Source organism: Heterocephalus glaber, unplaced genomic scaffold (genome assembly GCF_053883595.1).
Source record: "Heterocephalus glaber isolate CG9 unplaced genomic scaffold, H.glaber_assembly_v1.0 deba00001457, whole genome shotgun sequence".
Classification (NCBI taxonomy): domain Eukaryota; kingdom Metazoa; phylum Chordata; class Mammalia; order Rodentia; family Bathyergidae; genus Heterocephalus; species Heterocephalus glaber.
Window position 1 is genome coordinate 20,511,347 of NW_028258305.1, and position 16,305 is coordinate 20,527,651.

Sequence of the window (16,305 nt, forward strand, 5' to 3'; positions counted from 1 at the left end):
CTTGTGCTCCCTGCCTGGCCTCAGTCCTGGGCTGTGGGCCATCCAGAGCAGCTACACACACACACACACACACACACACACACACACACACACACGCGAGCCTGATGAAGGATGATTTGGGAAGGACAGGTTTAGGACTCAGTACTTAACCCCTTGCAAAGGCATGCAGAACTAAGATACTTACAGATGAACTCACTCACTCTCTGGGAACTGTCTTAATATAGTCCAGGAAAAAAAAGGAGTGTGGAAAAAAGATAAAACAAGACAGGCAAAATGTTCATGAGGAGTGGTTGGGACACAGGATTGGTACTAATCACTCCATTTTTATGCATATTACAATTCTCCTATAATAACAGTGACAACAACAAAGTCTGTGCAGAAAGAAGACTAGAAGGAAGGGGCGGCAGCAGGGCAAAAATATATCAAATTCAAAGCTTGGTGGCTGGCAAGGTATGTAAATAAAACAAATTTTTACAGAATATGTAAATAAAAACCAAAGGTCAGAGAAGAAATCATGTCAAAAGTAAACACTACTTTCCCAGAAGGCCACATGTCCAGCCTCACCTTCCTCAGGACTTACTCATAGGTCTAATCGCTGTATCTAGAAACCCAATGTTTCATCAAGTCCTTATATCCTCCCCACCCCTCAGCTTTTTTATATTCTGCTCAGCACTTACAACTTTGTAACATATTACAAGGCATTTTATTTGCCCACACACACACCCATGAAGATAGTACAATGTGGATAAGTATTTTTGTGTACTTTTTGTATAGCGGCACTTGAAATGGTGTCTAGTTTGTTAATAGGCACAGAATACAAGGCAAGAACAGATCTTGTGGGGTGGTGAGAAGACTAGAGAAAAGAAGAAATTGGGTGGGTGAATCTGACATTACTTAAACCTTCCAAGTGGTGAGCTGCTCATCAGACACTGGTAGAGCAGCCACAAGGTAGCAGGAACTCGAGTGCAGCCGGGGAGAGGTGAAAGCAAGGGTAGAACTCACTGTCTATCAGCACAGATAGGCCTACAGAATTTGGTACAGAATCTCGTGCAGAACACTAATATTTCAAAGCAAAGATAGCTGAAGGGAGGCCCAAGAAGAGACTGAGGAGAACTTTTCAGAGAGGAAGGACAAGAATGTAAGAGAAAGAAGTGTTAGAAAATCCAAGAGAAGCAAAGATCCCAGGAGAGAAAATGGTTGTTATGGCTTGTATCTAGATGTCTCCCCAAAGCCTCTTACATTCACAGGTGGGGCTTTTTGGAGCTGGCAGGACCTAGGTATATGATACTAGGATTAAGGGTGTCCAGTACTAAATTCGTCCTTGATTGGAATTAGCATAGCTCTGGGTATGGAAGATGGGAAGACCCACCCTGGGTGTGGGTGGCACCACTCAAAAGGCTTGTAGTCTAGATGGAATAAAAGGGAAAGGGAGGCTTGCTCCACTGCTGTTTCTGCTGCTTGCTGCTTTGCTGCCTTCTGCTTGCCCTGCCATGAACTGTTCCTCCTGTGTGACACATTCTGGAAAACTCAGGCAAGAGTAAGGCTGAAAAGGAGTCACAGGATGTGGCAATTCAAGTTGAGGCTGGCAGCACTCACTAGAATGACTTCATTACCATGGGGGACAAAGGAGCCCAACAACCCCAGGTCAAGGAGCGAATGAGTAATGGTGAAGAGGGAAGTCAACCAACACGGACAAAGTACAGGAGAAAAAAAAAAGAAATAGCAAAATCAGTACCATTACCAATAACATTTATTACTAATAAATAAACCTTTATATTGGGTATTTTGGGGGGCAATTTACAATATTCATTTAATCTTCATAAAAATCCTAGGAAGGGGCCGGGGATTTAGCTCAGTGTTTCTGCCACCTGTCTCGCAAGCCAAGGACTTGAGTTCGATCCCTGGGACCAAAAAAAAAAAAAAAAAAAAAAAATCCTAGGAGGTAGGTATTAATATCCCCCACTTTACAGATGAGGAAACAGAGGCACAGAAATGCTAAGTAACTCATTTGTAAGTATAAGGATTCAAACTCAGGGAGTTTGGCTTTTTAAAGGATGGAGTAAATTCAATTTCTTTGGAAGCTGAGGGAGAGAAGTCAGTAGACTGAGAAATTGAAGACGTAAATGTGCAGCCCAGCCCTGGGAAGGGAGTAGTGAGGGCACTGGACCAGGCTGGCTTCACAGCTTCAGAGGAGGGAGCTCGCAGGGCAGTGTGCCTGCAGGCCTGGAGGAGAAGAGGCTCTCGCTCCCAATGGGCTGTGGTTTGCTTATGTGGTCATTATTGAAAGCTGGGTAGAAATGGACTGGAAATAGCAAAGGCCTGCCATAGGACAATGCTGCCCCATGGGGCTGGGTCCCTAAGTTCACACTAGGCCTGGTTCTCTGCTGTTCCTGTTATGGGTATGGGGCCTGGGGTGAGGCACCATGAGAACAGGACCTGGCAGGGCTCAGGAAAGAGAAGGGACTAGAAGGGCTGGAAAGAACGGGACTCAACTAACTTGGAGGTCCCCAAGTCAGGATCCCACACTTTCACTGCTGTGAGGACAGGCTTAACCTCCAGAGCTGTTCTCCATGGCAAGCAGCTGACGACTCAGTGGAAGCCAGAGTTGGCCTTTGTGCTAAGCTGGACAGAACCAGAAGAAAGCGGCTGGGAGGGACAGTGACTGGCAACAGCATGGAGAGGCCATCAGGAGAGAAGAGCACTAAGGAAAGAACTGGGAAGGGAGGCGAGGAAGCCCTCAGCTAACTGGCCCTGCAAGCAACTAAGCAAGGAGCAATCTCTTTAGGGCACTGGGAGTGGGGGTGCTGGGAGAGGTGCCCTAAGCTGTGCACTGAAATGCTGTGTTTATGGGAAAGATCAGGAGCCCACAGGGCTCAGAGTCCTTGCTTGAAATGTAATTATAAGTAGCTCAAGGCAAAACTCAAGAGCCTTACAAAGGATTAACTGTATAGTCATTTGGGGAATCAGAAAGATTACATCCAAGTCTATTAAGATTTGATAAATTTTGCAAAGCCTACTTTAATAAGTCTGTTTCCTTCATTAAATTTTCACAAAGACTGAAAGTTTGATATTAGTATGAATTTATTGACATGAATTTCCTGCAGTTATTATTCTAACACAGAGAGAGTACTGGAAAGCTGAAGACAATGATAATAAACCCACAGGATCTGAAGTCTGCAAGGCATGTTCCCTCAGAGAGAGAGACAGAGAGAGAGGCAGAGACAGAGAGAGAGAGAGAGAGAGAGAGGGAGAGAGGGAGGATGAACAGATCTTTAAAAAAGAATCTGGAGACTGCTTTCAATTATAGTAAGAAGCAATGACAGTTTGACAAGTTAATCATTTTATCCAGAAACATATATCTATTCCATAGATAACAAATTGCTTACCATATATTTGAGTTTGAAAATATACAAAATATTTATCATTCTTACATACTGAAATTAAAACCTAACTTTAAAAAGTCCACAGTAAAAACAGCGTAAGGAAACCTACAATATCCATGGTATATGTATTGTTTTCCACTTTACTGTCAACATCAAATTCTGTATCTGCCTTACTGGTTACAAACATATTTAAATGCCCTGGGGCCATGCACAACACTGCGGGTTTCCAGGTCCGAGGACACCTCAGCTTCCGGCTTCCTGAAGGCTGTGCACTAGGCTCGGGTGGGCCCTGCAGCTCTGGGCAACAGCAGCTCTGGAACGAACAGTCTCCAAGCAGTTATTTGTAAACTATCGACTCTTGTTCTTTTTAGAATTTCCCTGTGCAAAGAAAAATATCAACATTAAGAACAAAAACTTCTAGAGAAATAGTTCACATAGTTTATAAACTAAGTTGTCGGAAGCTGCATTTCACTCTGGAACACTCTGCCTTGCTGGGGGACTACTAACTTCCATCCAGTAATCACAAGCAGCTGCTAACTTGCCTGGCTTGCTACTTCTGCAGGTCCTAATCCTGGGAGGGTGAGGTCAGGCAATAAAGAAAGAAAAGCAAAGGCAGAATCTCTGAACAATCTCTGGAGATGATCTCTTTTGCAGGAAAGTGCCCTAATTTGACTACTGACCTATTTTCTTCTCTCTCTTTCAAGGAACTAGAAAGCAGTGGTTTAAACCTCTTGGTGTGCTAGCAATACTTCCTTCTCTAAACATGACTGTTATGGCTTAAGTCAATTGTAACTTGTGCTTTGAGAGTAACTACTGGAGTAGGATATGAGTTCCCTGAGGAAGATAAGATCGCGAACTGGTAAAGGGTAGATAGTCAAGTCTGGTTTTATTTTCTGGTTCTCTCTCCAGATGGCAGCTACCTACCCTGGAGTGGTATAAACCTTGGGGGAACGCCCTGGGGACCCCCTAGGGGGCACAGGAATCAACCACAGACTTATGGGACGTCATATTTGTTTCTCTTGTTTCAGATTAGGAACTCCCTATCTGAACCTCTTACTCCTTTGGAATATATTAAGGAGCAGTTTAGTATTTCTCTACATTCTTCCGTGGTGTGCCTACCTCCTAAAGCCAAGTACACAGAGGAAAGTACTATGATGCTATCTCACAATTAGAATTATACTGTAAAAGAGAGAAAATGGTCAAAATCATCTTATGTTGAGATCTTCTTTATACTAAGAAGTAATTCTTGCTTGTGTTCAAATGTAAATGTGGGCCATAGAAAAATGAGAGACAACTCACCCTTAAGACATTCAGTACCTCTAAGCCTGAAGCTACTTCTCACCCTTTAGAACCAGAGAACAAAGTTTCCAAGACAACTTTAAGCCTTGACCACCAGGTGCTAAGGGTGGAATTTTTAGGCCAGCCATAATTAATCTCTATGAGGCTATATCCATCCTTAGCTAAGTTGTTCAGGTCCTTCAAAGACAACATCTCTTGCAGGAAATAAATGGCAAATATGGGACTATCTGTGTTCATGTGTCTTTTTCTCTTAGTGATCTAAGATGTTAAATGAGACCTAAAAAAGTTTTCAGATGAGCCTTATATGTACACTGAGGTCTTCAGAGGACTTATTCAGACCTATGGACTAGATTAAAAAGATGTAATGTTGCTCTTAAATCAAATATTGATTTCTAATGAGATAAGTAGTATTACTAGCTGCTACTACATGTAGGGACAAATATTATCTTAATATTGGAAGCTCAAAAGATAGGCAGCCAGGGGTGTAACTGGTCCCTACTGGGACACAAGCAGTTCCTATACAAGACCCCACTGGCCTGCCAATCAGATAGGAGATTAAATAGAAGACATTTTCAGGCATGTATTCTTGAAGGTCTAAGAAACATGAGGACTAAGTCCTTCAATTATTTTAAACTGTCAACTATTTATCAGGAAAAATAGGACATCCCTACATCCTGATTTGATAAAAGGAGATACTATAGTTTTTCCCAAGTCACATCTTGCAATAGGTAGATGGTATGCTGTTATGTGCCCCCTCAGAAGCACTTTCTAGCCAAGACATCTGCGCTGCTGAATTTTCTAATGGATGGGTTATAATATTTCTAGATTTAACGCACAACTTTGCAGCCTTGAGGTAAAATATTTAGGCCTTATTATAGCCCAAAGACTGGGGGAAGAAAGAATTAAACCAATTCCTTCCTTTCCACAGCCCAAGACTCTAAAACAGCTAAGGAGATTCCTGCAAATTACAGGCTTTCATGGCCTTCACATAGGAGGATATAGTGAGATTTCATGTCCCCTCTATTAGCTTATAGAAAAACCCAAGAGACAGACACCTGTGGACCTCATTCCCAGACCACATTCCAGAAGCTCAAACAAGCACTTCTAAGTGCCTGCTACAGGACACTGTTTCAGTTTGTATGTTAATAAAAGGTGAGACATGGCGTTGCGAGTGTTTTTACATCAGGGAGCTGCTCAACAGCCTGTAGGGTATTTCAATCATAAATGAGATATTATAGATTCAGAGTAATTCATTAAAAGGGTAAGCCCATGGCCAGGGATTTAGCTCAGATTCTGCTGCCTGCCTCGCAGCGCAAGGTCGCGAGTTCAATCCCTGGTACCAATAAATAAATAAATAAATAAAGGGTAAGCCCTAAACAATATAGTTAGAACACTTTCATTCTCTTTCAAAAGGCAAAAAGTAGCCATATGGGTTCTTTGTTTATTGGTTTGTTTTCTGCTTGGCAATGCAGTGGGAGTCAATCATAGCTTTTGTCTCTGGAGACATGTTTTGCTAGGATCACAGATCCACTCTGGAAAAGCTCCTGATCTTAATTGTCCTTCTACACCTGAGATGGTCAAGATGTAGTTCTAGTGCCACACTTAAAGGCACTCTTCTGTCCCTTCTCCACTGCCCTGCCCCTGAGAAATAATGCAGTTTGGTTCAAGGCACTTCCCTCCTCTGTGGCTGCTGGATTTCAAGTCAAATTCTGGATTTCAGAATGGTGAGTTTTCCCTTCCTGGAATCCTTCCAGAGTTAAGCTCACCTTCATTTATCTCTGGGCCATATAGAAAACTGGTCTAGGTTTAAAGCTGAAACTCTCAAAAGATAAATGTAAAAGTTTTAGTTCATATTTATCTGTCTTTCAGCCCTCAGGCAAAATTAAAGAATGGTAAGAACAGCTGACCTGGCTCTGGCCACTTCCTTGCACCTCTAGTCAGCTGCCACTGGCACTGGATGAGATAAAGTCTAAGGGGCACCTTTGGGCACAGAACAAGAGAGATAGACAGGGATACCTTCTTTGCCTTTGTTTCTTTTCAAAATGGGAAAAAACTGTCATAGGTAGACATCTGCAGCACAGCATGTTGGAGCCTTGGCAGGCCTTCTTCCCTCACTGCATGGAATTCATACTTAGCTCCAAAGGGTGTCACCTAGTCTCTTCTACATGCAAACCTGGCCTGAGCAGACCCCCACTTGAGAGAGTTAAAATTACCTTTAATAGTCTGTCCCTTTAGAGGGAACAGTTACATGTGGCTATCAAACAACTATGGTTATCAAAGCAACAATGAGAAGCCTGTGTAGCTGGGTATTCCAGTCAGATAAACTGTCAGCTTAGGGCCCATCTTAAAATGGTGTTTGCTTTCATAGGTGTAAAAGATTTTTATTCCTTTTGATTCTTATTACAAGAGATCTCTGTTAATTGATCTACAAAGTTCTGACTAGTCTTTTTTTTTTTTTGGTACCGGGGATCAAACTCAGGTCCTTGCGCTTGGGCAGCAGGTGGTCAAACCACTGAGCTGAATCCCCGGCCCTGACTAGTCTTATTTATAGTTATAAACCTAAAAATTATAAAGGTTATTATAATTCAACTTGGTAAAATACATCTGAGTGCACTCTGGTTTACAAACAAGTTGTCAAACAAGTGTGGGTGTGTCTGTTCAATTTGTTACAACAACATGTACAGCTATTATGTTTGAGCTTTTTTCTTTTGGTTCTCTCTTTTTTTTGGGTACCGGGGATCGAACTTGGGTCCTTGCGCTTGCAAAGCAGCCGCCGGAACCACTGAGCTAAATTCCCAACCTTTGAGCTTTTTTCTTTTGGCATTTTGGATTTTTTAAGATGTCTGCCTGTAACTCAAGTTGGCTTAGATAAATGTAATTAAAGACATGATTCCCCCAGGTTGCCAGATGATCCAAATAATGTCAACTGGTTTTACAAATACAGTACATATTGTTGTCTATGTATAATATTGGGAATCTTTCATTGGTCAAAAATAATGTATTACTTGCTATGGCTCTTATAGGTTATCTAAAAATTTGTTAAGATAATTAAATAAAGACTTGGGCTTAGGAAAACTACAGGACAGGACTGCCCTTGGTAAATAAAGGAGCAGCTGGCTGGAAAAATTTATTCCAGCCTTTGCTCACAAAGGGGACCCCAATAATTTCCATAGCCTCATGGGAAATACATTGCTAAGCATATCATTGTGATAAGTATACATTGCTCATGGTCTAAGTTTTCTGTGGGAAAACAAAGTTTTATTTAAAATGTTCTTGTACAAAACAAAATTAAGGGACAAAGCGTTTCATGTAACTGATACTCATTGTTATTTCATGGTGACTAAATATATTCATGCCCTCTGGGTGTACAGGTCTTCTAAGATATTGTTTATGGTAATGATCTTTTTTGACTCAGATATCTGCCTTTCTCTTACACTCCAGCTACTTGTGATAAGAGGTACATGTCAAGCTTTTTCTCAATGGGTTTGCCATAAGAGCACAGGTGTAGTGAAAACCACCACTAAATCAAAGCCAACATGGGAAAGGAAAAGACTCAGATCAATGTCATCGTCATCGGACATGTGGATTTGGGCAAGTCCACCACTACTGGCCATCTGATCTACAAATGTGGTGGCTTCGACAAAAGAACCATTGAAAAATTTGAGAAGGAAGCAGCTGAGATGGGGAAGGGTTCTTTCAAGTACACCTGGGTCTTGGATAAACTGAAAGCCGAGCGTGAGCATGGTATCACCATTGACATCTCCCTGTGGAAATTTGAGAACAGCAAGTATTATGTGGTTATCATTGATGCTCCAGGACACAGACTTTATCAAAAACATGATTACAGGCACATCTCAGGGTGACTGTGCTGTCCTCATTGTTGCTGGTGGCGTTGGTGAATTCGAAGCTGGTATCTCCAAAAACAGGCAGACCCGTAAGCATGCCCTTCTGGCTTACACGCTGGGTGTGAAACAACTCATTGTTGGTATTAACAAAATGGATTCCACTGAGCCACCCTACAGCCAGAAGAGATATGAGGAAATTTTTAAGGAAGTCAGCACCTATATTAAGAAAATTGGCTACAATCCTGACACAGTAGCTTTTGTGCCAATTTCTGGTTGGAATGGTGACAACATGCTGGAGCCAAGTGCTAACATGCCTTGGTTCAAGGGATGGAAGGTCATTTGTAAAGATGGCAATGCCAGTGGAACCACACTGCTTGAAGCTTTGGATTGCATCCTACCACCCACTCACCCAACTGACCAGCTTTTGCGGCTGCCCCTCCAAGATGTCTACAAAATTGGTGGTATCGGTACCGTCCCTGTGGGCAGAGTGGAGACTGGTGTTCTCAAACCTGGCATGGTGGTCACCTTCACATGAGTCAATGTCACAACTGAAGTAAAGTCTGTTGAAATGCACCATGAGGCTTTGAGTGAAACTCCTCCTGGTGACCATGTGGGCTTCAACGTCAAGAATGTGTCTGTCAAAGATGTTCATTGTGGCAATGTTGCTGGTGACAGCAAAAATGACCCACCAATGGAAGCAGCTGGTTTCCCTGCTCAGGTGATTATCCTGAATCATCCAGGCCAGATCAGTGCTGGCTATGCTCCTGTACTAGACTGCCATACAACTTACATCGCTTGCAGGTTTGCTGAGCTGAAAGAAAAGATTGATCGCCGGTCTGGTAAGAAGCTGGAAGATGGCCCCAAATTCTTATATCTGGTGATGCTGCCATCGTTGACATGGTTCCAGGCAAGCCCATGTGTGTCGAGAGCTTCTCTGACTATCCACCTCTGGGTCGTTTCGCTGTTCATGTTATGAGACAGACAGTTGCTGTGGGTGTCATCAAAGCAGTGGACAAGAAGGCTGCTGGAGCTGGCAAGGTCACCAAGTCTGCCCAGAAAGCTCAGAAGGCTAAATGAGTATCACCCCTAACACCTGCCACCCCAGTCTTAATCAGTGGTGGAAGACCGGTCTCAGAACTGTTTCTCCCAGCTGGCCATTTAAGTTTAATAGTAAAAGACTGGTTAATGATAACAATGCATCATAAAACCTTCAGGAGGAAAGGAGAATGTTTTGTGGACCATTTGTTTTCTTTTTGTGTGTGACAGTTTTAAGTTGTTAGTTTTTAAAATCACTTTTTAATGGAAACAACTTGACCAAAAATCTGTCACAGAATTTTGAGACACATTAAAACAAAGTTTAATGAGAAAAAAAAGAGAGGTACATGTCAAGCCAGCATGAGAAAACCAGTCAAATAATAGTTATCTTAAAAACTGACGTGATGTGTGTTATATGTGTCACCATACTTAGAGATGCTCAGTCACCAAACAGTTGAAACAATGTCACACTAAAATTAGAGGCTAGACATTATGAACTAAGATACATTTATAGGCCAATATGTATGTTCTCTTTAGATGGCATCCTACTAAAGGATAACAAATAAGAGTTTTCTTTATGTCATTTAATGTCTTGTGATCAGATGAAGGTGTTTGACTGAAAGACTATTCCATACTAAGATAGACATGTCAGTGTTACAAAAAAGATATCATGACTGTCATGCTAAAATACAACCTGTGGCTCCTGATCTTAAGTTTTTCTATACAATATATAATTGTTGTCTGTTAACATTTTACCAACCACGGTTGGTAAAATAACAGCCCTCTAACTGTGCTTTATACTTCAAAAGTGCTTAATGTTTTAACTATTGTAATAGTTAAGCTCACTGCTCCTACTGAAATACTTACGTCACTGATCTTCTCTTCTGGGGGTTCAACAACTAAAGTTTGGAGACCAAAACTAGAAAGGTAACTGGGCTAAGAGGACAACCAGTATTTTGACCCTGGGCCCTCAAGGTCAACAAAGAATCCAGGACATGAAGGAACGTTTCCTACAGGATCCTAGACTGGTAAGTCAATTAACCTCCTGGGCTGGGAGATTGCTGGGCACCAGAGGACAAATGTACCATGTGCCAAAGGCAGGTCACAAAGAGGGAAAAATCTCCCATGCTTTCACTGAAAGCAACGTGGTTGAGCAAGGCCATGACCCATCCTGATGGCTGACACTGACAGAGGAGCTGAGAGACTCTATGCATGGTTTCAAAGTAATGCCTGAGGAGACTTAACTGACCTTGATAGATAGCAAGAGGTTCATACTGATTGACACAGGTCTCACTTTAACTTGGTCTTAAACACCCAGCAGAAAAGAATAACCAAAAGAGGTATAAATAATGCCATAGTAATAAAGCTAGATATAAAAGGGGGCTCCAGTCATTGACCCCTTCTGGCCGTTTCTAGCTACAGCAGTAGCTGACCACGGTTATGGATCATTAGGGAAAAACTATGGTAAAATCTATAAGGGCTCAGCTAGAGTTTTAAATTTCTTAAGCAATATTTGTTCTTCAAATTGTCTCTTATCTTCTTACAGCTAAAACTAGAGACATTTATAACAAAGTATCAGACTTATACATAAACTTTATCAATGAAAGATTCTAAGAGCCAGCAGGTTACAATCACTATTTCAATTTCTAAGTGCCAACTTTCTCCCCAACCTGCCCTTCCATTCTAGTGTGCTCAAGCTTAGATTATACATGCTCTAATTTCTTAAAAGTTTTATTTATTCTTGCCTAGAGGCTGCCAAACTCCAAGCAGTCATACAAATGGAACCAATGACAAATGTGCTAGACTTCTTTTACTGGGACTCACCACACTGACCTTGTAAACATCTCATAACTGCTTAAACTATACAATATAACTTCTATGTTGGATTCTGAAGTCCCCTGGACTTTCTCCTTACCCTCTTTGTGGGAGGTTATTGCTAGTTCCTCTGGGTAGAAACCCTTATTGTCTATATTCATAGCAATCCTGCTGACCTTATAATTTGGCCCATGTATTAAGTGTTTCCTTGGCTTTGTCTCCTCCAGAATCAAAGATATATGGCTACCAAGATGACAATGCCTGGCACCTATCTAGGGGGTTTAGATAGACTCTCTGTAGAGTAACTCTAACTGCTGATCACAACTACGACCCTCTTCAGCTGGAAGTGGCCAGAAAGGTCTTCGCCCTTTGCCCCCTCAGAGCAGTTAGGGGTACTTCTTCAGAGGGGGCAATATTGCAGATAGGTAAGTTAATTAGATATCTCATGTGCAGTTGGACAGGACCAGCCTTCCAGGAGCCAACACAGCAAGGAGCCAACATGGAGGACAATCAAGACACATTCACTGAAGGCCAGAATTGTAAAAGGAGAGAAACTACACACCTCTGTGCTTCCCCTGGGAATAAATAGCAGTGATTGATGTTCTAAAAAGGTATCATTCACATGGGTGGGGGGTCAAGGTCTTAACCCAGCCTCTCCAGGAAATATCCCTGACTCCCACCCTTACTGAAAATCCTTGTATGCTTGCTATGTGACTTGCTCCCCCATTTGACCCCCATTTAATCAACATTACCTTGGTCACTGTACTTGTAATCTTATTGGTTGGTCATGGTTTTGTCCCATCTCATGCCCACCTTATAAATTTCCACTGGGTCTTACAGTTTTGTCCCACTTTGTACCCACATCACCACATGGCTTTGCTGTATAAAACATCTTTGAAAAGTGGGGTGAGTGGGCAACCCACTTCCCAGTCCCCCTTCTGTCTCTCTTAGGCAGAAGCTTTCTTTGTCCCAATAAATTTCTCCTATTCTTAAAAAAAAAAAAAAAAGAGGGGCTGGTGATTTAGCTCAGTGGTTTTGCCACCTGCTGCACAACCACAAGGACCTAAGTTGGATGCCCGGTACCAAAAAAAAAAAAGAAAGAAAGAAAGAAAGAAAACCAAGTTATTACCTGAGATTTTACAAAACTTCAAACATTTGTCTTGTTCCAAAGACACAGTATACAAGGTTTCATGAAGCTTAATAAAAATAATAGCCTAAAATGTCTTTTTGTTGTTGTTAAACATCTTTTAAATTTTTTAATAGTACTTTGGAATATGTACCAACTAACAGCGAAATGGCACTGATTCTCTGTCAAGAGCAAGCTTAGATAAGGGCTCAGGACAAGTGAGAGGAAGATGTTTTACGTGATCTCAATTCCCTCACATATGAAGGGTTGGACTTTCTAGTTGTGTGTGACTTCTTTTTTCTGGTGAGTTCCCATCTTAGGAATACATTCTAATTGAATTCCTCAACTATTAGGTATGTACACACTTTCTTCTTACAAGTGGAAAATGCCTGCAGAATACAAACACTAAGAGCAAGATAACAGCAGACAAATGGTTGAGGATGTTTACTTGGTATCCAGTGGAAACAATATTAACACAGCCATAAGATGCTACAGCAATATAAATTTTTAACATAAGTGATGTTTTTTGTTTTGAAGCAAAACATTTATTAGTACATTTTAGAGATATGTATGATAACACTCATCAAAAGGAATTTGTACCTGTGCATGATATATATCTTGCTGCTTTTTTTCCCATTCCCTCCCTCCCTTCGACCCCTCTTCCCCTCCTTATTTATAAAATACAGCAATATAAATTACTAATAATAAATGGGGGCTCTCAAAATGATCAAGGTAAGGTTAATAATATAAACTCTAAACTGAAGAGAGGTCTCTTACTTAAGAGTTTTAAAGAATAGATTTAAAACCCGAGACAACTTGAAAATTTCCTGACTTAAGTAATTGTAACCTAGTTACCTTTGGGACAGTGAGCTCTGCTATGCTCACTATTTTCACTGCTCAATGCAGAACCAAATACTGTTCTTAAGCAGCTCTGGAGACTGAAGAGTTCCCTTAGAATCACTGTTACTTTTCAAATGGTAGGTGCTAACACTGGCTTTCTCACACTACTGCTAAAATAAGCCATGACAGAATTCAAGACAGAACCTCTTCAGGAAGGGGAGGGGAAGGGGAAAAGAGATGTGTTATGTCTGTGCACCAACTCTCCACCATGGATGTAATCCCTGTGTACTGCAAACATGCACTGATAAAAATTGTTTTAAAAATGCTTAAGACCAGAATAACCTCTTCAGTGTGCATGCTTTCTACTGTTAGTAGGAATCCAGCTGTAAGACACTGTCCTACTGGAGGATCAAAGGGCCAAAAGGGTACAGGGAAGCATTCTCTAAGAGGACCGGCCCCTACCTCCTGCTGCAGCTCCAGCTTCCTGGGCACAAGTAACTGGAGAACCACAATCAGAACCATATTGGCTGGTTACAGTCATCACAGAGATGGCCCAGGGAAGCATCAGAAACATCTCGAAAGGAGGAGAGGTCAGTGAAACGCATGAAACTATGTTGGAAAACAAAATTATATAATGCAGGCTCCAGTGCACTAACAGGATATATTTTCCAAGGAGACCCCAACTTTGCAGAATTCTGCCCTACACCACTAGCAGATGCTGAAACAAAGCTCTGGTTAGTCATCTCTACTTCCTCTCCAGCACACAGAGAAGGCACTCAATAAAGGCCTGCTGAGTCAGTAAGTGCAGCTGCAGATCTCAGAGTGCCAGCTGAGACAGGCAATTCCAGCTGTTGGTGGTAAAGTACTGGCTGAGTTACCAAAATGTGCTAAGCATCTGAGATGACCACAGCACTCAGCCCCAGCCCCTTGAAGCTTACCTTCACAGCGAAAAAATACATACACTATGATACAGTGATAGAGATGTGATCTGTGGCTATTCATTCCAATCAGACATACTACCCAGTGTCTATGGACCCTGGCCTACCCAAGCAGAGGCTTTATGAGAAATTAAGTCGAAGGAAACCTCTGGAATTAAAGGGGCAAGACTTCCCCAGGTTAGGTGGATATTTACGAAAATAAATTTCCTGAAGTCACTCTTCAGCGGCTCCATTCAGCCTCATTAACAAAGAGCAACCTCTCAAGTCCTCTGTGAGAACCCTTCACTCTTATACAATAGTAGCAGAAATGCCAAAAGGCCCAAGGCAGCAAGCACAGTATTTAAAGCCTTAGAGGTCAAACCTTGTCAGCTTATAACTCCACCAAAGAAAGCTAATTTTACTTTTTTTGGACAGGACAAATGATATTAAGGGAAATGATTCATAAGCATGTTAAATCTCATAACCTTCAGTTCCTGAAGTGCATGGCAATGAAACCACTCTCTTCACCATATCGTTACCCTGCAGATGCCACACCTCACACACCTTGCTGGACATCTTCAGGGTGTCGATCTCCTCCCTCTGTTTAGACAGTGTCTCGTTCATGCTGCACAGGTGGTCACTCATCATACTCAACTGATCCTCATAGCTCCTTTTGGTGGTTGTCAGCTCATCCTAAGCAGCAAAGGGAAAGAGAGAAAATCAAAATAAAGCCCCACTCATCCCATTCTGGAGCTTTTTAAATTTATTTAAGAACTCTGGAAAACCACACTGTCAAGATGGCCTAATCGATAAATTAACATGAAGGTTAAAGCATAGGCCTAAGGAGAATGACGTTAAAAGAAATGGGGGAATATTTTCTCTCAATTTTCAAAATGTGTGCTTAACTTCTTTGCAAAACTCTAAGGATTTCCTTCTATGACAGGTACAAAATTGTCAGAAAAACCAGAGAGCAAAACAATCTTTCCAAATCTGCTTGAAGGCCCCAGCCCTTGGGCGGCTCCCTCCCCAGAGGAGCACCCTTCCTCTCTCCTCCCACCTCTCACCTCTCCTCAGCCCGATCAGCTCTAACCCTGAGAGAAACCTGTCAGGAAGGAGGAGCAGCTGGGTGTTGCTGCATTCCAGTGTCTTCCTTTGCCTGGCATCATGTTTACACTAACAGGAACCCTCTGAAAAGCAAGGCTTTGAAACAAGGCAATGAGGAAGGAGGGTATTAAGAACAGCATAATATGTACAGAAAAGCCGACAGCCTACAGTGATGAGTATTTACAAACAAAAAGAAGAAGGACTTGTGGGTAAATAAGTACTATTTAAACAAACACTGACTATAAAAGAATTTAAAATTAGGGGGCCAGGGATTTAGCTCAGTGGTTCTGCTGCCTGCTTCACAAAGGAAAGGTCCCGAGTTTGATCCCCCATACCAAAAAAAAAACAAAAACAAAAAGAATTTAAAATTAAGATCAAGTCAGAGAAACAATCGTTTTTGCCTGATGTAATTAAGATGTTACTTAACGATAGAAATAAAGTGGTTAGGGGAAAGCATGTGTAGAGGTCAGATGCCACTACTCTGAGGGAAAGGCGGACTTTGCTACCCAGGAACTCTCCATGAAAACACATGACACCTGCATAGGAAACACATGTGCACTCACCTGAAGTCTGGTGATGTTCTGACTGGCAACTTTTATCTCCTCTGTCAGTGTCTCCTTAGACTTCTCAGCCAACACTAGTCTTTTAGAGAGTGCTCGGCACTGCAGAATCAGAAAACATTCCATTGTTAAGACAAACAAGTTAGAACAAAACCAAGTTTGCTTCGGGGAAGGTTACTAAAAAATAAACTCCAAAGCTAAAAGCCATTCATTCTTTCATTCATTCATTCCACAGATACCTATGCCATGCATGGGGTACACAGAAGAAAGATGTAGCCTTAACTTCTTTATTTTAGTAAAGGAAAAAAAGTCCACCAACTCAAGCTCATCAGTTTTTTCCTAGCTCTGGCCTAAGGACCAGTGGCTACAAAAAACATACGA

The 16,305-nt window shown here is 41.8% G+C and overlaps 1 protein-coding gene and 1 pseudogene across 4 annotated transcripts in view; one reads left to right on the forward strand and one right to left on the reverse strand.

Moving 5' to 3' along the window:
- Ppp1r21 (protein phosphatase 1 regulatory subunit 21) overlaps nucleotides 1–16,305 on the reverse strand; it is a 124,016-nt gene that overhangs the window by 45,672 nt on the left and 62,039 nt on the right. The window contains exons 20-22 of one of the 3 annotated variants that reach the window (XM_004839417.3): nucleotides 15,928–16,026; nucleotides 14,825–14,953; nucleotides 272–3,761 (exon numbers count right to left, since the gene is read on the reverse strand). In XM_004839417.3, coding sequence (XP_004839474.1) covers nucleotides 3,732–3,761; nucleotides 14,825–14,953; nucleotides 15,928–16,026 — 258 coding nt within the window. In that variant the 3' untranslated portion in view covers nucleotides 272–3,731. Of the gene's footprint in view, nucleotides 1–271; nucleotides 3,762–14,824; nucleotides 14,954–15,927; nucleotides 16,027–16,305 lie in introns of those variants that run through there. The other 2 variants (XM_021253834.2, XR_002392946.2) reach the window with 2 other exon arrangements.
- LOC147826975 (elongation factor 1-alpha 1 pseudogene) lies at nucleotides 8,033–12,878 on the forward strand (annotated as a pseudogene). Its single transcript, XR_015453115.1, has one exon. The product of XR_015453115.1 is annotated as an elongation factor 1-alpha 1 pseudogene (transcript).